We start from the raw sequence: 20,875 nt of genomic DNA on the forward strand, positions 1-20,875 counted from the left end.
GAACAATAACACACACAAAATTCACCGCTTTCCGTTCCAGTTAACTTAATTCAGCTTGTGATGTTACAGGCTGTGTTTGTAATGTAACTAGTGGCTTTGAAAATGGAGGGTAAGGTCATTTGATTAGCCACAAGCATTCCCCACCCACCTGAGGCTCTCTCCTTTTCAGCCATCTATTTCTTGTTTTGCGGGGGCGCAAAATCCACTTGTCACTTAAATCTCGCTGGGTTGATTGCTTTCATTTTACTCTTTCCCACTCTTGTTTGTGCCAGTCGTTTTTTCCCGTTAACGTAACTATCGCGGAACCGTTTGTAATGACCTGTCAATCACGCTCTGGTAATGGCTGAAATGGGCTCAATGGAATACATTGGCTTTCCGTTGCATCTATAAGAACCCTAAAGCCTCGATCACACCGACAGCGTTGTTGCATTTTGGTACACCAGAAGTACATTCATTTCCAATGGAACGCTGCGTTTGCCTTGCAGCATTGCGTTGCAGTGCGTTCTGTGTGGTGCACACGTTGGATTTATGCGTAGACGGCTTGACAGAAATGGTAGAAGAAGGTGAATGTTGAACCTTTGGTTCCACACATATCCAGATGATGCTGCGTACTATTTTGCGCAAAAACACTATCGGTGTGCGCAAGGTGTAACGCTTCATCTGGGATTTAACGCACCGCCTCGACAGTTACATCACAAAACAAGAGAAGAAAGATACAGTAACTTTATTTTGATGGGTGTCCATTTTTTGTGCAATTAAAATAAGTGATGATTTAATACAGTTGAAATGTTTACAACTTATATGTGCTGTAATGAAAGCAACAACCGAAAATGAACACTCAGATTATAGTGATATTATGTCTGATCTTGCAAACGGTGTAAAGTATGAATATAAAGGTGTAATTTAGTGTTTTGATTTTAAATCGCATGATTATCATTCTCTTGACACACTTGTTGAATTATGGAAGAGAATGTGACAACAGTAAATAATAATTAATGAGGCGATCTAGGTAGGCCTAGAGACAGAGCAAGTATTTGGTGGTTGCAGCCCTTTTCCACCGCTTTATATTAATTTATTCATGAATGCAAATACACCCAGTGTATATATGCAAATTAGGCACATATAATTTCAAAAATACCTGATATACTAAGAAAATGTATATAAAGTGTATTTTATACAAGTTATTTAAAATATGATGAAAAAAACATGACTGTAAGGAATTCATTACAACAAGAATTTAAGAAACAAACTTTCAAACGAAAGGAAACTTCTTGGCAGGGAAAAAACTAATTTGAATAAATGTTGGTTGTGACACTCTTATGTAGGTGTCATAACCAGATATAAAATAACGCAATATATGTCACAACATGTGTAAATATATTGGTTATGACCATGTTGTAACAGGTTATGTCAGCTGTTATGACATATTATGACATGGTTATGACACTGGGTGTCAAGTAAAGTGTTACCAAATTGTTTTTTAAACCTTTTAACAATTTCAATGACCATTGCTACTTTGATGAAGAAGCATGTGCGTCCATTTTACAGTATTGTTAACGGGCATTTTAAATTTAAACAACAAACTTGACAGTGACGTAGCGCTTATCAACAATAGAGATGGTGTTGGGGGAGGAGGATGTGAATTCATCCCGCAATACATGAGAATATTTGGCTGTGCATGTCCCAACACGAGTTCTGGACAGAAGTGGACAACAAAAGATTATTAATTTCCATTAAGAAGGGCCATAGAGTAGACATTAGTCATGGGCAGCCACTGCTCGGTTATGTCATGACCAGCATTTGAGCACTGACCAGGTCCTGAGTCCATGATCCATTATCTAACTAATGACCCTTAGAGACCAAAACATCCCCCTATAACTTATGAAACATTACTGATGTGACTGGTTATCTTCCGCTCCTCACTCACACATACAAACCCCCACCCACCCGCCCACACACACCACTCAAGCAACCTATACATTCCCAATCAAGCGTATTAATCAGTGAGAGGCAGCCATTACAGCCTTGTTCCTATTGATCTGTTGTTGAGGATGTAGCCTGCTGTTGTGCTGTTATTGCCCCTGCTTTTAAACCAGCCCTTTACTGAAGAGGAGTGCTCTATGTGCTGACACAGCCCCTCTTTAGTGTATCTCGCTTTTTTTAAGGCCATAATGACCATAATGTCCACAGGCAGATCTGTGGGATCTGAGAGAGGTTCGAGAGGGTCTGCAGACTAAATAGATTGACTCCTGGCCTGCGGCGCTAGACTAGCTGTGTGTCCGGCAGGATGGGAATTGGCCTTAAGGCTCTTGCTCTTCACTAGCCAGTAACAAGGGCCTCTTGTGTGTGTCTGCTGCTGAGGTGGGGGGGAGATGAGTCATCTAGCCCCACTCTGATGACCAGGTGTGTTGGAAATGGACAGTCCCTGTGTCTTTTTTATGTCACTGAAGGGACTGTTCAAGAAATAGACTGAGGTAATGCCTTTAACTGGTTGAGTAAATTATTGATAGTGGTTGTTGTTGGTTGGGTTTAAGCTTTATCCTACAAAACTGGTAGATGTAGGATAAACTGAGTTGTGAGCTTTGGGCCATATGCACCAGACTTCCAAGTTTTATTTTTGGAAAGCCAGATGTTTTAGCCCCTAGCAGCCAGCGGACTAATTAAGGAAAAGGAGGCTTTTAGGTTCGACCTCCACACTGATTAAGATCAGCATGTGTTGATGTTATTTGCACAGCTTTAAAGTTAGGAGGGAGAAAATAATCGTAGTTTACATTTTAGATGCATGTCCTAAGGTCAGCAATTTGGCAATCACTCGCTTTTGATTTCATCGATCTTAAAAGTGTATGGACAATTTAATCAATAAGAGAGATGGAAAAAGGTTTTAGCCAATTAACTTAGGAAGAAGAGAGAGGGAGACGCCAAAGTGGCTCTGGCAGATTTTGATGGCACACTTCCGATACTTCACCTTTCAGCAGTGGGGCAAGGACATAGGCTATACAGGAGAGCAGTGTTGTTGGTGTGACATGATTAAAGCTGCAGTGAGTGAGGCAAAACACATGTAAATGGTTTTTTGGGGGTATTGTTGTTGGATTGCGGACTTGGCTCTTTGGCCCTGGTGTTGACATTCTTGGAGGAATTAGGTGATGATTGGGCTCCCGAGTGGCGCAGCGGTCTAAGGCACTGCATCTCAATTTTTGGGGGTATTGTTGTTGGATTGCGGACTTGGCGCTTTGGCCCTGGTGTTGACGTTCTTGGAGGAATTAGGTGATGATTGGGCTCCCGAGTGGCGCAGCGGTCTAAGGCACTGCATCTCAGTGCTAGAGGCGTCACTACAGACCTTGGTTCGATTCCAGACTGTATCACAATCCGGCCATTATTGGGAATCCCATAGGGCGGCGCATAATTGGCCCAGCGTCATCTGGGTTTGGCCGGGGTATGCCGTCATTGTAAATAGGAATTTGTTCTTAACTGACTTGCCTAGTAAAATAACATTACAGACCTCCATGCCCACTCTCTTTCTCTCTGCTCTCTCTACTCTGCTTTCTCTCCATCAAGCCCAGATCAGCTCCACATGTTTCCAGTTTAGTCTCTCCATCACCGTTGACCTACATACGATGTTGGGGGGCCCGTACTCCAATCCCATTTCCTGGAGCTGAAATTTCTGCTTTGGTCGTTAAGGAAATATGAAATATTTATATTTTCTCTCTGATTTGAATTACTTTGGAGCGCCAGCATTTCTGAACCACATTTCTCTACAGAAACTGATCCCAAATGGGTGTTTTTCAAAACATTTTGAAGATAATTAAATGAAATTATTGTTTAGAGCAGAGCTTTTTGCAAGTTATTCACTTATGAAAAGACATCTGAGTGTAACAATGTTCATGTAATTGAAGTTTTTGGTATTCCAGGAATTTCTCATTTAAGTGTGCTCTGCATTTGTAGTATGAGTAGTCAAACTGGGTAAACTAATTAGTGTGTTTACAAGGATGATCTTATGAATAAATTACAATAGTATTGTGAGTGCTATTCCTAATTAGACTCATTATAGGTTAGGTTTGCCCTTAAATGTACCACAACTGCCATTCTCTCTCTCTCTCTCTCTCTCTCTCTCTCTCTTGGATCTGTCAAAAAGAGAGGGAGAGATGTAAACATGGAGGGAGATGGTGGGCATGTAATGACCTTTAAAGAGGGAGTTGAGCCTTGGCAAAGATGAAAGCAGAGAAGTGGTATGGTAACCAGTGAATGTGTCAAGAGGGAGCAGGAAAAGGAGAAGGGGAGGGGTGAAAAAGAGGAGGAGGTAGATTAGAAAGAGACTGGTGGAGGGAGGGAGTGAGGGAAGGAGGAGGAGGGGAGAAAACTGGACACTGGAAACGTGTGCCTCCCGTAGAGTAGGAGTGTGATTGCTGGAGGGAGAGAAAGAGAGGGGGAGAGAGAGGTATGTGGGAGCAGAGATGAGCTTGGGTTCCACAGAGACTCTCAGTCCATAGGAGGATATTCTGAGATTGAGTTGTCTCTCTCTCTGACTGGCTTCAAACAGCTTTGTTTATATACTACAGGCAGGCACCTCTCTCTCTCAGATCACTAGAGTTAATTCGCTCTTCTCTTCTCTCCAGCTGGATGAAGAACTGAAAGGTAATCTGCCTTTTCCTCCTCTGAAATACACTCCTTGCGTGTGTGTGTTTCACGTATTAATTCTCGTGAAGTGGAACATTAACAAATGGACAGTCTATGTATTGATAAGAGGTGTGGATGGTTACTTATTGTATTTACTAAGATATTTCCATTGAACATTCGGTACTTTGGTTTAAAACCAGTGGTCTTAGAATATGACTTCTTATTTTGGTATATGTATGAATGTTGGATTTTATGAGGGGCAGAGATATTTAAGAGCAATTTTTTTATTTATTATATCTTACCAAGAAGCACACCTGAAGACTTAGGGATTGTACTAAATTCAATGTCTCTGAATTGACAGTAGTGGAACTGTAGCCACATGATGGACAATAAAGCTTTTTGAATTGAGTTATAGTTCTGTAGGTTTCCTAAGCTGTAGTGTGATGACTATATGTATCAACTGTAGTATGGCATCCGTACTAGTGACCTATAGGAAGCTGAAGTGACAGTAGAGTAGCCTACAACATAATGTGTCACTGGAATGTTGTCATTTTTAATTACAAAAAAATGTGTTTAGTCATTTAGCAGACACTCTTATCCAGAGCAATTAGGGTTAAGTGCCTTGCTCAAGGTCACATCGACAGATTTCACCTAGTCAGCTCGGGGATTTGAACCAGCAACCTTTAGTTTACTGACCAAATCTCTTAACCGCTAGGCTACCACCCAGCCCACCCAGTCACCGTCTCCCTACAGTACACTACTAGCACCTGAGTTAGGAATATCTCTGTCCGAAACTCTTACTCATGAACTTGAATTTCTTTACATAACCTCCTGAACATGACCTGAGGGGAAATGGCTGCCAAGAACTAAGTGTGTTGTTGTCATGCAAACCTTTACTGTTCTCACACTTATCTATTTGACCTTATAAGGCTTCTTTAATTATGGGCTTTAACCAGATGTGTTTATTGATGTTTTGGAGACTGGAGATGAACCACTCTGTGGATCAACCAAGGTGATGTTGTAGTGTGTCTACTATTGACTTTAGATTTTCCCCTCAAGGAATAAGCGTTGAAAATGGAGTACTCAAATGATCATTCTGTTCTAGAAAAATAACCTGGGTCAATATTCACAAAGTGTCTCAAAGTGCTGATCTAAGATCAGTTTTATCTTGAAGCTCGTAAGATGTATGGAGTCAGAGGACCTTATCCTAGATCAGCACGGCTACTCTGAAACACAGTGTAAATACAGGTCCTGACCTTTATATTACCTTACTTGCCAGCATCATAGCAGGTGATCTAGCTAGATAACATTCCTTGTTGTTCACAGGCAGTGTAGGGTGAAGAGGTGTTGTGATGCCGTCCACAGATCTGGATCCTTCCTTCAGCCTGTATGGCTGTGCCTTATAAAGCCAGATTCTTATCAAGAATAGATCTGGTTTTGCAATGAGGTATTAAAAACGAACACTAGTCCCAGTGATTGGGTTCTCATCAGGTGAAAGTGTGCACATGAGGTATAGCCTCTGAACCTGCTCATCAACAAGCACAGCATATTTCTGTGTGTCAATAGACCAGCCCTACACCTGAAACGCCCAATTAATTTTTATTTCATTCTGCTCACATGGAACCCTAGAAAAAGGGGTTGTGTGTGTTCATTAAAATGTGTATGATATCTGTGTCATTAGGCCTACAGTATATCGATAGTTATAGGCTCAAAGTGTTCTAGTTGCTTAGCTAATACTTTGCCTTGGTGTGCTCTATAACTACTCTTCCTGTAATGGAGAGTATGTGGACATCCCTTAAAATTGGTGGATTGGGCTATTTCAGCCACACCCGTTGCTGACAGGTGTATACAATCGAGCACACAGCCATGCAATCTCCATAGACAAATATTGGTAGTAGAATGGTCTGTACTGAAGAGCTCAGTGACTTTCAAGATGGCACCATCGGATGCCACCTTTCCAACAAGTCAGTTCGTCAAATTTCTGCTTTGCTATAGATGCCCCGGTCAACTGTAAGTGCTGTTATTGTGAAGTGGAAAGTCAGTGGTAGGCCACACAAGCTCACAGAACGGGACTGCCGAGTGCTGTCCTTGGTTGCAACACTCACTACCGAGTTCCAAACTGCCTCTGGAAGCAACATCAGCACAATAACTGTTCGTCGGGAGCTTCATGAAATGGGTTTCCATGGCCGAGCAGCCGCACACAAGCCTAAGATCACCATACGCAATACCAAGCGTCGGCTGGAGTGGTGTAAAGCTTGCGGCCAATGGACTCTGGAGCAGTGGAAACGCGTTCTCTGGAGTGATGAATCACGCTTCACCATCTGGCAGTCCGACGGACGAATCTGGGTTTGGCGGATGCCAGGAGAACGCTACCTGCCCGAATGCATAGTGCCAACTGTAAAGTTTAGTGGAGGAGGAATAATGATCTGGGGCTGTTTTTCATGGTTCTGGCTAGGCCCCTTAGTTCCAGTGAAGGGAAATCTTAACGCTGCAGCATACAATTACATTCTAGACGATTCCGTGCTTCCAACTTTGTGGCAAAAGTTTGGGGAAGCCCCTTTCCTGTTTCAGCATGACAATGCCCCCGTGCACAAAGCGAGGTCCATACAGAAATGGTTTTTCGAGATCGATGTGGAAGAACTTGACTGGCCTGCATAGAGCCCTGACCTCAACCCCATCGAACAACTTTGGGATGAATTGGAATGCCAAATGCGAGCCAGGCCTAATCGCCCAAGATCAGTGCCCGACCTCACTAATGCTCTTGTGGCTGAATGGAAGCAAGTACCCGCAGCAATGTTCCAACATCTAGTGGAAAGCCTTCCCAGAAGAGTGGAGGCTGTTATAGCAGCTTTTTATTAATGCCCATGATTTTAGAATGAGATGTTCGACGAGCAGGTGTTCACATGCTTTTGGCCATTCTGTGAAATCTCATCTGATAACATCAGGAGCGTGAAGTAGAGGGGCACCCAGGGGAACAAAAGCCCATTAAAAACACAGTTCCTTTCCGAAAGCTCCATCCGGACCCCCAGCATGCACCACTCTAATCAATAACATCCCCCTAAGTGAGGCCAGGGCCAGCTTCCTGACGCGCGCACACATACACTCACACTCATACTCACAATATTTGAATACAAAACAAGCATGGGTAGTTTTCCCTGAAAACTGATGTGCTTGTGGACCCTTGTGTTCTTGCAAACAACATTGTCCATTGTGCAGCAAAGTAACAAATTAAATGGTAACAATTTTAATGAACTTGGGAAGGTTTCCATGCCGACTAGATAGTAGGAAACCCCTGAGAGGCCTGGGGAAGACCCCTTTAACCTCCTCCTCGCCTCCTATTCATGTCCCTCCTCCAGCTGTGGAGGGGGAGATAAGGGTGTGTGTGCCTGCCTGTGTGTGTGACTGCCTGTCTGTGTGATACTGCCCTCATTACTCTTCCACAGTCCTTTCCCATCCCTATCATTCTTTGGACCAGGAACCCCCTATCCCAGCATTGTCCTGGCCCATCAGATCAGACCCCACCAGACAGGGGGCCAGCCATACAGGGTTATGGGGCCAACAGGCCACAACAAGGTGCTGCTCTCCTGACCACTCATAACTCTGCCTGTCTGAAATGAAAGGATCTGTGATGTCACCATGCCCCTCTGTAATTAGGGGTTGTAATGGGAACCAGACTGTGACTAGAAGCAGACAGACCTGTGGGAAAGATATGGCTCTCGGAGTGGGAATGGATTCCGTATGATCGTGTATGAGGTTGTTGATGTCAAGGAGTGATCACACTTGTGCACACACAGCCTACATGCTCATACATGTGGCATAGGCACCCTCATAGGCACCCTCATCAGCCTATAGGAGTTCCATCCGCAACTTACATTTCTCCTTATTTTGATATTCATTAAAGTTACTTGTGATTGACCATTCTGACAAATGTGCTTGTTAGTCTACGTCCCGCTTTGTTTGAAGTGCATCTTATGAAGGCTTCAACAAAGCATTCATACAGGCTTTATAAGCACTACATACATGGGTCACAAATCATCCATAACCGTATTTCATGCTCTAGAAAGATTCATAATGTGGCATAACTGTGTGACATAATCATCCATTTATTTGTTCACATTTATTCATCCTTTATAGAGAATGAAATACGGTTATATGTAGTGGTTATAAAGCTGGTATGGGGGGGGAGGGGGGAGATAGTAGACTGTTTTTGCAGTTTCAGATTGTGTAATACCAGAGTTGGTTTAACTGTGAAAAACAGCTTGATAAAAAAAAAATATATACTAGATTCACACTTTTTAAGCATCTTTCAAGAGGGAATTATCCCTGATTCACTGTTAAGTACTCTATGTAGACCATCGGTCCCACTTTATTTGAAGTGCGTCTTATGTAGGCTTCATAAAGCATTCATATAGGCTTTATAACCACTAAATATACTGAACAAAAATATAAACGCAACATGTAAAGTGTTGGTCCTTGTTTCATGAGCTGAAATAAAAGATCCCAGAAATGTTCCATCTCTAAAATGTTGTGCACAAATTTGTTGGTGTAAGTGAACATTTCTCCTTTGCCAAGATAATCCATCCACCTGGCTGGTGTGGCATATCAAGAAGCTGATTTAAACAGCATAATCATTACACAGGTGCACCTTGAATTTGTGTTTATTATGGATCCTCATTAACTGCTGCCAAGGCAGCAGCTACTCTTCCTGGGGTCCAGCAAAATTAAGGCAGTTATACAAGGCAGTGTTGGGGACAATAAAAGGCCACTCTAAAATGTGCAGTTTTGTCACACAACACAATGCCACAGATGTCTCAAGTTTTGAGGGAGCATCCAATTGGCATGCTGACTGCAGGAATATCCACCAGAGCTGTTGCCAGAGAATTAAATGTTAATTTCTCTACCAAAAGCCGCCTCCAACATCATTTTAGAGAATTTGGCAGTACGTCCAATCGGCCTCACAACCGCAGACCACATGTAACCACGCCAGCCCAGGACCTACACATCCGGCTTCTTCACCTGCGGGATAATCTGAGACCAGGATTTAAACTGAGGAGTATTTCTGTCTGTAATAAAACCCTTTTGTGGGAAACTCATTCTGATTGGCAGGGCCTGGCTCCTTGGGTGGGCGGGCCCACCCATGGCTGCGCCCCTGCCCAGTCATGTGAAATCCATAGATTAGGGCCTAATGAATTTATTTCAATTGACTAATTTCCTTATATAAACTGTAACTCAGTAAAATCGTTGAAATTGTTGCATGTTGCATTTATATTTTTGTTCAGTATAAATGGTCACCAATACCAGCCTATTGACTAACTGACTTCCCCCTCCTTTCCTTCCCCACCCCAGGAAGGTGCAGTACCAGGGGATAGGCCTACTAGGCAGGATGAGTTCCAGGGGGGCCAGGCCCTCTTCTCCCCCCAGCTCACTGGAGCGCCTGGCGTCGCGGGACTCCCAAGACTCCATGGAGGACTACTGGAGCGAAGTGAAGAACATCGAGGAGGATGGTGAACGGGGCCACGAGGACCTGCTGGAGAGGGGCAGTATGGATGGTCCGTACCAACCAGGGTCATATTGATTCGGGCATGCAACAGATAAACCATAGCGATGGTTACAAATGTAGATTCTGATAGATACTATGGATACTGATTTGTCTAAATTATTCTTCCTCCACTTACAGAGGCCGAGCTTGAGGAGGCGTGGCTGCAGGAGGCGGGTCTGTCCACGTTTGTGTCGGGGGAGTTGGGGGAGGGGCCTGCGGAGGCGCTGCTCTCCACGCTGACGCGCTCACAGGCAGCCATGGTGAAGAAGCGTGTGGACAACTATACCCTGACCATGAGGAAGAGGAACAAGCAGCCGGCCAGACACGTCCAAGATGTCTTCTCCACGCCAGACACATTGGTGGGTGCTTTGGGTTATGGCAAGAGTGCTTTGGGATAAGCACTCAGCAATTGTGTTTATGGAGTTAGTCTGTATATTTCCGATTTGAAATCCTAACAGGAAACATGTTGACATGAAGTCTGTCTAATGTCTGGCCCTTGTTAGGCTATAACTGGTGCGTCTGCCCCTATGGCCTAAATTCAACTAGATATGGAACCTTTGGTAATCTCAGTTGTGCTACTGATCCTCTGTAATCTCAGTACGTATGCAAATCCTGAATGTCAGGGATGGGCGACTTTGATGGAGGTCGGGGCCACAAAATCTGAACTCATCATGAGGGGACGCAGTTGCTCGCGGGTCTGTGTACCCACACATTTTTTTTTTTTTGCAGACATGGCTAATTGACTGACTATATCAGTAGCTAGGTTTCCATCCAATTTGCGACAGATTTTCATGCGAATATTCAAGAATCTGCATAAAACAATATGCACATTTTCCACCAGAGATGTTTCCATCAAACTTACTTTTTGCGGATAAAAGGCTTTGCGTGATGACATAGTACACATAAAAATAACTTTTGCCGTTAAGTTACCACGTACCGAATAAAAAATACAAGTGAAATGGGTTTCCATCGCATTTTCAATTCTACTGATGGTTTTATCACAAAAACTGTTGTGTTATACTGTATAGCAAATGTGCCCACTCGAGCGCACAGCCATGCAATCTCCATAGACAAACATTGGCAGTAGGATGGCCTTACTGAAGAGCTCAGTGACTTTCAACGTGGCACCGTCATAGGATGCCACCTTTCCAACAAGTCGGTTCGTCAAATTTCTGCCCTGATAGAGCTGCCTGGTCAACTGTAAGTGCTGTTATTGTGAAGTGGAAACGTCTAAGAGCAACAACGGCTCAGCCGTGAGGTGATAGGCTACCCAAGCTCACAGAACGGGACCGCCAAGTGCTGAAGCGTGTAGCGCGTAAAAATAATCTGTCCTCGGTTGCAACACTCACTACCGAGTTCCAAACTTCCTCTGGAAGCAACGTCAGCAGAAGAACTGTTCGTCGGGAGCTTCATGAAATGGGTTTCCATGGCCCAGCAGCCGCACACAAGCCTAAGATCACCATACGCAATACCAAGTGTCGGCTGGAGTGGTGTAAAGCTCGCCGCCATTGGACTCTGGAGCAGTGGAAACACGTTTTTTGGAGTGATGAATTACGTCTCACCATCTGGCAGTCCGACGGACGAATCTGGGTTTGGCGGATGTCAGGAGAACACTACCTGCCCCAATGCATAGTGCCAACTGTAAAGTTTGGTGGAGGAGGAATAATGGTCTGGGGCTGTTTTTCATGGTTCTGGCTAGGCCCCTTAGTTCCAGTGAAGGGAAATCTTAATGCTACAGCATACATTTAAATGGTTTGTCGAGATCGTTGTGGAAGAACTTGACTGTCCTGCACATAGCCCTGACCTCAACCCCATCGAACACCTTTGGGATGAATTGGAACGCTGACTGCAAGCCAGGCCTAATCGCCCAACATCAGTGCCCAACCTCACTAATGCTCTTGTGGCTGAATGGAAGCAAGTACCCGCAGCTATGTTCCAACATCTAGTGGAAAGTCTTTCCAGAAGAGTGGAGGCTGTTCTAGCAGCAAAGGGGGGACCAACTCCATATTAATGTCCATGATTTTGGAATGAGATGTTCAGGAGGTGTCCACATACTTTTGGTCATATAGTGTGTGAGTGGAGGTGTGTGTGTGTATATACACTACCGGTCAAAAGTTTTAGAACACCTACTCTTTCAAGGGTTTTTCTTTATTTTTTTACTATTTTCTACATTGTAGAATAATAGTGAAGACATCAAAACTATGAAATAACACATATGGAATCATGTAGTAACCAAAAAAGTGTTAAACAAATCAAAATATATTTTATATTTGAGATTCTTCAAATAGCCACCCTTTGCCTTAATGACAGCTTTGCACACTCTTGGCATTCTCTCAACCAGCTTCATGAGGTAGTCACCTGGAGTGCATTTCAATTAACATGTGTGCCTTCTTAAAAGTTAATTTGTGGAATATATTTTTCCTTAATGCGCTTGTGCCAATCAGTTGTGTTGTGACAAGGTAGTGGGGGGGGTATACAGAAGATAGCCCTATTTGGCAAGTCCATATTATGACAAGAACAGCTCAAATAAGCAAAGAGAAATGACAGTCCATCATTACTTTAAGACATGAAGGTCAGTTTCTTCAAGTGCAGTCACAAAAATCATCAAGCGTTATGATGAAACTGGCTCTCATGAGGACCGGCACAGAAATGGAAGACCCAGAGTTACCTCTGCTGCAGAGGATAAGTTCATTAGAGTTACCAGCCTCAGAAATTGCAGCCCAAATAAATGCTTCACAGAGTTCAAGTAACACACATCTCAACGTCAACTGTTCAGAGGAAACTGCGTGAATCAGGCCTTCATGGTCGAATTGCTGCAAAGAAACCACTACTAAAGGACTCCAATAAGAAGAAGAGACTTGCTTGGGCCAAGAAACACAAGCAATGGACATTAGACAGGTGGAAATTTGTGCTTTGGTCTGGAGTCCAAATTAGAGATTTTTGGTTCCAACCGCCGTGTCTTTGTGAGACGCGGTGTGGGTGAACGGATTATCTTCGCAGGTGTATTTCCCACCGTAAAGCATGGAGGAGGATGTGTTATGGTGTGGGGGTGCTTTGCTGGTGACACTGTCTGTGATTTATTTAGAATTCAAGGAACACTTAACCAGCATGGCTACCACAGCATTCTGAAGTGATACTCCATCCCATCTGGTTTGGGCTTAGTGGGACTATCATTTGTTTTTCAACAGGACAATGACCCAACACACCTCCAGGCTGTGTAAGGGCTATTTTACCAAGAAGGAGAGTGATGGAGTGCTGCATCAGATGACCCAGCCTCCACAACCCCCCGACCTTAACCAAATTGAGATGGTTTGGGATGAGTTGGACCGCAGAGTGAAGGAAAAGCAGCCAACAAGTGCTCAACATGTGGGAACTCCTTCAAGATTGTTGGAAAAGCATTCCAGGTGAAGCTGGTTGAGAGAATGCCAAGAGTGTGCAAAGCTGTCATCAAGGCAAAGGGTGGCTATTTGAAGAATCTCAAATATAAAATATATTTTAATTTGATTAACTTTTTTTGGTTACTACATGATTCCATATGTGTTATTTCATAGTTTTGATGTCTTCACTATTATTCTACAATGTAGAAAATAGTAAAAAGAAAGAAAACCCTTGAATGAGTAGGTGTTCTAAAACTTTTGACTGGTAGTGTATATCCAAGGATCCAAGGGCCTTCAAAAGGGACCGCCAGTTGCCCATCACTGGGCTAGAGTAAGGAGAGGAGTCCAGTAGACTTGCTTCAGACACTCAAGTGTGTTAGCCCCCAGTATTTAAACACCAACCCAGTTGGTATGGACCAGAACCATTATAGGCTTATACGGTATACATGGCTCTGGCATAGGCCATTGTCAGAGGAGTGGGGTTGGACGGTGGAAACACGATGTGCTCTTCCTCATGCTTGCCCAACCCTGTAAAGCAGCTCTCGGCTGATAGCTGCCTCCTCTTTCTCTGGAAATAGAACTGGAGCACTGACTGATTGTTAGCTGGAATGTGGAAGAAGTTTTACATGAGAAGAGCAACGGGGAAGTACCATACTGTTTTCAGATAGCTGTGTACTGCACGCGCTGCTTATGATCCCCATACTGTTTTCAGATAGCTGTGTACTGCACGCGCTGCTTAGATCCAAGGACATCAAATAGCATAGCAGCATTGTAATATGTTCTGTAGAAGGGTTGGTGGTATATTAGGTACAGTTGAAGTCGGAAGTTTACATACACCTTAGCCAAATACATTTAAACTCAGTTTTTCACAATTCCTGACATTTAATCCTAGTAAAAATTCCCTGTCTTAGGTCAGTTAGGATCACCACTTTATTTTAAGAATGTGAAATGTCAGAATAATAGTAGAGAGAATGATTGATTTTAGCTTTTATTTATTTCATCACATTCCCAGTGGGTCAGAAGTTTACGTACACTCAATTAGTATTTGGTAGCATTGCCTTTAAATTGTTTAACTTGGGTCAAACGTTTCGTGTAGCCTTCCACAAGCTTCCCACAATAAGTTGGGTGAATTTTGGCCCATTCCTCCTGACAGAGCTGGTTTAACTGAGTCAGGTTTGTAGGCCTCCTTGCTCGCACACGCTTTTTCAGTTCTGCCCACACATTTTCTATAGGATTGAGGTCAGGGCTTTGTGATGGCCATTCCAATTCCTTGACTTTGTTGTCCTTAAGCCATTTTGCCACAACTTTGGAAGTGTGCTTGGGGGTCATTGTCCATTTGGAAGACCCATTTGCGACCAAGCTTTAACTTCCTGACTGATGTCTTGAGATGTTGCTTCAATATATCCATATAATTTTCCTTCCTCATGATGCCATCCTATTTTGTGAAGTGCACCAGTCCCTCGTGCAGCAAAGCACCCTCACAGCATGATGCTGCCACCCCCGTGCTTCACGGTTGGGATGGTGTTCTTCGGCTTCCAAGCCTTCCCCTTTTACCTCCAAACATAACGATGGTCATTATGGCCAAACAGTGCTATTTTTGTTTCATCAGACCAGAGTACATTTCTCCAAAAAGTATGATCTTTGTCCCCATGTGCAGTTGCAAACCGTAGTCTGGCTTTTTTATGGCGGTTTTGGAGCAGTGGCTTCTTCCTTGCTGAGCGGCCTTTCAAGTTATCTTAATATAGGACTTGTTTTACTGTGGATATAGATACTTTTGTACCTCTTTCCTCCAGCATTTTCACAAGGTCCTTTGCTGTTGTTCTGGGATTGATTTGCACTTTTCGCACCAAAGTACGTTCATCTCTAGGAGACAGAACGCGTCTGTCTTCCTGAGCGGGATGACGGCTGCGTGGTCCCATGGTGTTTATACTTGCGTACTATTGTTTGTACAGATGAACGTGGTAACTTCAGGCATTTGGAAATTGCTCCCAAGGATGAACAAGACTTGTGGAGGTCTAAAAAAAAAAAAATTATGAGGTCTTGGCTGATTTATTTTGATTGTCCAATGATGTCAAGCAAAGAGGCACTGAGTTTGAAGGTAGGCCTTGAAATACATCCAAAGGTACACATTCCAATTGACTCAAATGGTGTTAATTAGCCTATCAGAAGCTTCTAAAGCCATGACATCATTTTCTGGAATTTTCCAAGCTGTTTAAAGGCACAGTCAACTTAGTGTATGTAAATTTCTGACCCACTGGAATTGTGATACAGTGAATTATATGTGAAATAATCTGTCTGAACAATTGTTGGAAAAATTACTTGTGTCATGCACAAAGTAGATGTCCTAACCGACTTGCCAAAACTATAGTTTGTTAACAAGACATTTGTGGAGTGGTTGAAAAACAGGTTTTAATGACACCAACCTAAGTGTATGTAAACTTCCAACTTCAACTGTAGCAAGCCCACAGAGTTGTCTGTCATGGGAATCAGCTAGCTAGCTGCAATGGCTATTAAAGGGTGTTGTGTTGCTATGAAGATATTTACAGCATGAATTAATGGGGAGGGGTGATACGACTAATAATGCACCCACGCCAAATACTGCCACAATGCCCCTGTCAGCACTGCTGTGTGGCGGTGGCAGTAGTCTCTAGGGTGAGTCACAGATCTGGCAGGGGGCACAGGATTCTGAGTCATACGCACCACTCCGTTCCAGCTAGGATGACAGCTGAGTCCAGGACACAGAGAGCCTTCACCCTACTCCAGCTAGAGCACTGTCTTACTGGCAGGCCCCACAGACCACTGTAGATTTTTTTGTATGATTAGCGAAATGGATTTAAGCCCCAAGGACATTGAGACCGGATCCATTAAGCAGGCCATTCAGTCTGGATGAGGATTGATTAAAGACCATGGCCAGTTTTGTCGAAATCTAATAGTGAAAGATGGTGGAGTCTCTTTTTGTATTTGGTTGGTGGAGTGTAAGATTACAGCGTTGGAAAGAAAAAGCATACGTAATGTATTTAGCCAAACGTTTGTATTTTGTGACTATGAACTCAAGCTCTTTCTCAGACCTGTGAAATGCAATTTTATGTACATGAAACCTACTGTATAAAGGCTACATTTCTATATCCTAGTGTGGTTTGGTCCAGTCAATTCTGGCAGCATTGTCCATTACCGTTGACCATGCTCTTTTCGCTGACTAGGAGGTGTACAACAAAACAAAACAGCTGGCTCTGTTGAACGCTCCTTTGTTTCATTGATACCCACTCTTCTCTCTCCCCATGTCAGCAAATATACTGCAGAGCCATATATGGTAGTAAATGCATTGGAACAAAACAGCCGTATCCCTCGTCGCTGTTCACACATCTGATACTGTGACTGATGAGATGGTTAGCTGAACACAACGCTAGTGTTAATTCAGTTCACTGCAACTCCTGTGATCGTTTAGAAGAAGATCTGACTCATTTCACCATAGTCAAATGCTAAAGCAGGATTCATATTTTCATGCGTCCCACTTCTAAAAGCTGATGTTTAGTTGTTGATAATACTTGTTTTGTGAAACAAACTCCACACACACTGTATTAGCATAAATGATGATCATGAATGTCCCCTATCCTTTTAGCTGGTTGATCCCATACCGCCTGTCCCGCCCAAGTCACCCAATGGACACATGCCTTCCAGATGCATCCACCGGACGTCTTCTAGAGGTGAGTCTATAGTCTCTCAATATGTTACCACCATTTAATGTACCCTGTTAGTTTGGTTGGATTTGGTTGGCTGATGCAACCGACTGTGAGGCCACCACTCCAATGGGTTGAATCAATGTTGTTTCCATGCTATTTCAACCTAATTCTGTCAATGGGATTGAATCAATGTGGAAAACACATTGGACTGTGACCAAGTCATCAACATAGGTAATTTCCATCTGGTTGGTTGGACGGATGTCTTTGCATAGGGGAACATACTGGTGATGTGCCCATCATTCTGTATGTGTGTGTGTGCACGTGTGTCTGTCTGTCTGCGTGTGTTCCAGTGCGACCTGCTTTTCCCAGCTTCTCCCCAGTGGAGGGACGTGTTTCAGAGTGCCCTCCCCCTCAGGATACCTCTGACTCCCTGTCTTTCGAGGTGCCTTACTCCGAGGGCGTCACTGCCCACCGCAGGGGCCGCCAGGGGGACTGCCAGGACTGCCAACGCATCCGCAGAGACGACCCCGACCTGCCAGTGAGTCTCAACTCTGACCTCTGACCTTTTGGAACTCCCCTTTTAGAAAATTTGAGCGCGACATACAGATGGAAGGGAATGTACAGAACAGAAATTTGAACCCCAGCTGTAGGGGGCTGTGTGTGGTATGGTTTGAAAGCAGCTGTGTTAACCAATAGGCCGACCTCTGGCAACCTGTTGGAATATGTAAGATGTGTTGATGATCGAGACTGTTTCTTATGAATGACCATGGTCTTGTCTTGTACAGACATTTCAGCTGCCTAGGCCTAAACTAGGCCTCACCCACATACAAGACCTATCTTGTGAGGACATGAAGAAGATCGGCTATATCTCTCTGATTGAACTGACCACGTTCTACGACTGCTTGGGCATTGAGCTCAAACGCAACCGAGCGGCACGCAGCAAGGCCAGAGGTGGGTGGATGGTTAACTGGGTCATGTTCATTAGGCAAAAACTGAAGAAACCCCACTTAAACAGGGCAGGTTTACCTGGAAAATATACAGTACATTCGGAAAGTATTCAGACCCCTTGACTTTTTCCACATTTTGTTACGTTACAGCCTTATTCTAAAATTGATTCAATCAGTTTTTTTTCCCTCCTCAATCTACACACAATACCCCAAAATGACAAAGCAAAAACGAGTTTTTAGACATTTTTGCAAATGTATTAAAAATAGAAAACTGAAATATCATATTTACATAAGTATTCAGACCCTTTACTCAGTACTTTGTTGAAGCACCTTTGGCAGCAATTACAGCCTCGAGTCTTCTTGGGTATGATGCTACAATCTTGGCACACCTGTATTTGGTGAGTTTCTCCCATTCTTCTCTGCAGATCCTCTCAAGCTCTGTCAGGTTGGATAGGGAGCATCGCTGCACAGCTATTTTAAGTTCTTTCCAGAGATGTTCGATCGGGTTCAAGTCCGGGCTCTGGCTGGGCCACTCAAGGACATTCAGAGACTTGTCCCGAAGCCACTCCTGCGTTGTCTTGGCTATGTGCTTAGGGTCGTTGTCCTGTTGGAAGGTGAACATTCGCCCCAGTCTGAGGTCCTGAGCGCTTTGGAGCATGTTTTCATCAAGGATCTCTCTGTACTTTGCTTCGTTCATCTTTCCCTCGATCCTGACTAGTCTCCCAGTCCCTGCCGCTGAAAAACATCCCTACAGCATGATGCTGCCACCACCATGCTTCACTGTAGGGATGGTGCCAGGTTTCCTCCAGATGTAACGCTTGGTTTCAGGCCAAGGAGTTCGATCTTGGTTTCATCAAACCAGAGAATCTTGTTTCTCATGGTCTGAGAGTCTTTAGGTGCCTTTTGGCAAACTCCAAGCAGGCTGTCATGTGCCTTTTACTGAGGAGTGGCTTCCGTCTGGCCACTCTATCATAAAGGCGTGATTGGTGGAGTGCTGCAGAGATGGTTGTCCTTCTGGAAGGTTCTCCCATCTCCACAGAGGAACTCTAGAGCTCTGTCAGAGTGATTATCGGGTTCTTGGTCACCTCTCTGACCCAAGGCCCTTCTCCCCTGATTGCTCCGTTTGGCCAGGCGGCCAGCTCTAGGAAGAGTCTTGGTGGTTCCAAACTTCTTCCATTTAAAAATGATGGAGGCCACTGTGTTCTTGGGGACCTTCAATGCTGCAGACATTTTTTGGTACCCTTGCCCAGTCAACTGTGGGACCTTAAATAGACAGGTGTGTGCTTTTCCAAATCATGTCTTATCAATACAATTTACAACAGGTGGACTCCAATCAAGTTATAGAGACATCTCAAGGATGATCAATTGAATCAGGATGCACCTGAGCTCATTTTTGAGTCTCATAGCAAAGGGTCTGAATACTTATGTAAATAAGGTATTTTGTTATTAATACATTTGCAAAATGTCTAAAAACCTGTTTTTGCTTTGTCATTATGGGGTATTGTGTGTAGCTTGATGAGGATTTTATTTTATTTTATCCATTTTAGAATAAGGCTGTAACGTAACAAAGTGGAAAAAGTCAAGGGGGCTGAATACTTTCCGAATGCACTGTATATTTAAGTTTTATGTTGCAAATTTTTTTAAGACGTTTTCAGTTGCTTGCTCTAATGAACACAACCCTTGTGTTTCACATCCCATTTTTACATTTTTTTCACGCCCCCTACACAGAAAGTGGTGTATTTGGAGTTTCCCTGACCACTCTACTGGAGAATGACCAGAAGAAATTCCCAGAGTCCAAGGTTCCTCTCGTCTTCAAAAAGGTACTTTACCTGTTTGGTTCTATTTGTATTGGTAAACCACCCTTACTTCTCCTTTTTGAAACTACAAGCGTCTCTCCCCTCTGGTTATAGTAATATTTAACATGAAATGGAACTGGGGGGAAAATCCCTGCTACTTCCCCAATGGAAAATTGATATGGGGTTATTTTGCATTGCCATTTATGGAGTTCTCCTACTCAGCACTTCTATGGGTCAGTTAAACTCTCCGTCTCTCTCTCTCTCCCTCGTTTATTTTTTATTTATTTCTTCTCACTTTTTTCTCTCTCTTTTTCTCTCTTTTTCTCTCTTTCTGTCTCTCCCTCGCTCTCCTCCCCAACTCCCTCACTCCTTCCCTCAGTGCTACTCACACCTAGAGCTGGGTGATATTTACAAAAATCCATATTGCTATAAATTGACTGAATTATCACGATAATGATCAACTGAACAATACATTTATATGTGCACTACTGTTGTTTTTTTAATATTACCCTTAAAACTACTACTAATACTTTGAATGTTGTACCTATCAATTTTCCTATTAACAATCACCCATATTAGAAACATATTTCATTTAGAAATGTCCACAATAAGTGGTCGGTTTTGTCGTGTCGATAATTTTTGGTTTATTGTCCCAGCTCTACTCTCACCCTCTGATAACCCATAGTATCCTGACCCTCATCACTTTCGTCATGCTATTCCTACTGAAGCAAGCCTTTCCCAGAACCACTCACAACAACACACTCCCTGACTCCTCCTCAGCTGGCCATTACTGCTTTGTGGTAACGTAATATGTGTCAGGGGATGCACTGACTGCTCCCTCCAAGAGCCTATCACCCCTCCTGTTTCTCTGTAGCAGTACTAGAGTCAGCCTGGTTAAGCTTTCACACGTTATCACAAAGAC

At 43.5% G+C, this 20,875-nt stretch overlaps 1 protein-coding gene across 2 annotated transcripts in view; it reads left to right on the top strand.

Annotated features, from left to right (window-relative positions):
- Positions 1-20,875, top strand: part of LOC121569180 (rho GTPase-activating protein 28) — a 49,513-nt gene that overhangs the window by 18,924 nt on the left and 9,714 nt on the right. The window contains exons 1-7 of one of the 2 annotated variants that reach the window (XM_041879907.1): positions 4,382-4,632; positions 9,961-10,163; positions 10,292-10,512; positions 17,150-17,234; positions 17,561-17,748; positions 17,996-18,161; positions 19,886-19,977. In XM_041879907.1, the coding sequence (XP_041735841.1) occupies positions 9,998-10,163; positions 10,292-10,512; positions 17,150-17,234; positions 17,561-17,748; positions 17,996-18,161; positions 19,886-19,977 (918 nt within the window). In that variant the 5' untranslated portion in view covers positions 4,382-4,632; positions 9,961-9,997. Of the gene's footprint in view, positions 1-4,381; positions 4,633-9,960; positions 10,164-10,291; positions 10,513-17,149; positions 17,235-17,560; positions 17,749-17,995; positions 18,162-19,885; positions 19,978-20,875 lie in introns of those variants that run through there. The other variant, XM_041879905.1, reaches the window with a different exon arrangement.

Source organism: Coregonus clupeaformis, chromosome 7 (genome assembly GCF_020615455.1).
Source record: "Coregonus clupeaformis isolate EN_2021a chromosome 7, ASM2061545v1, whole genome shotgun sequence".
NCBI lineage: Eukaryota > Metazoa > Chordata > Actinopteri > Salmoniformes > Salmonidae > Coregonus > Coregonus clupeaformis.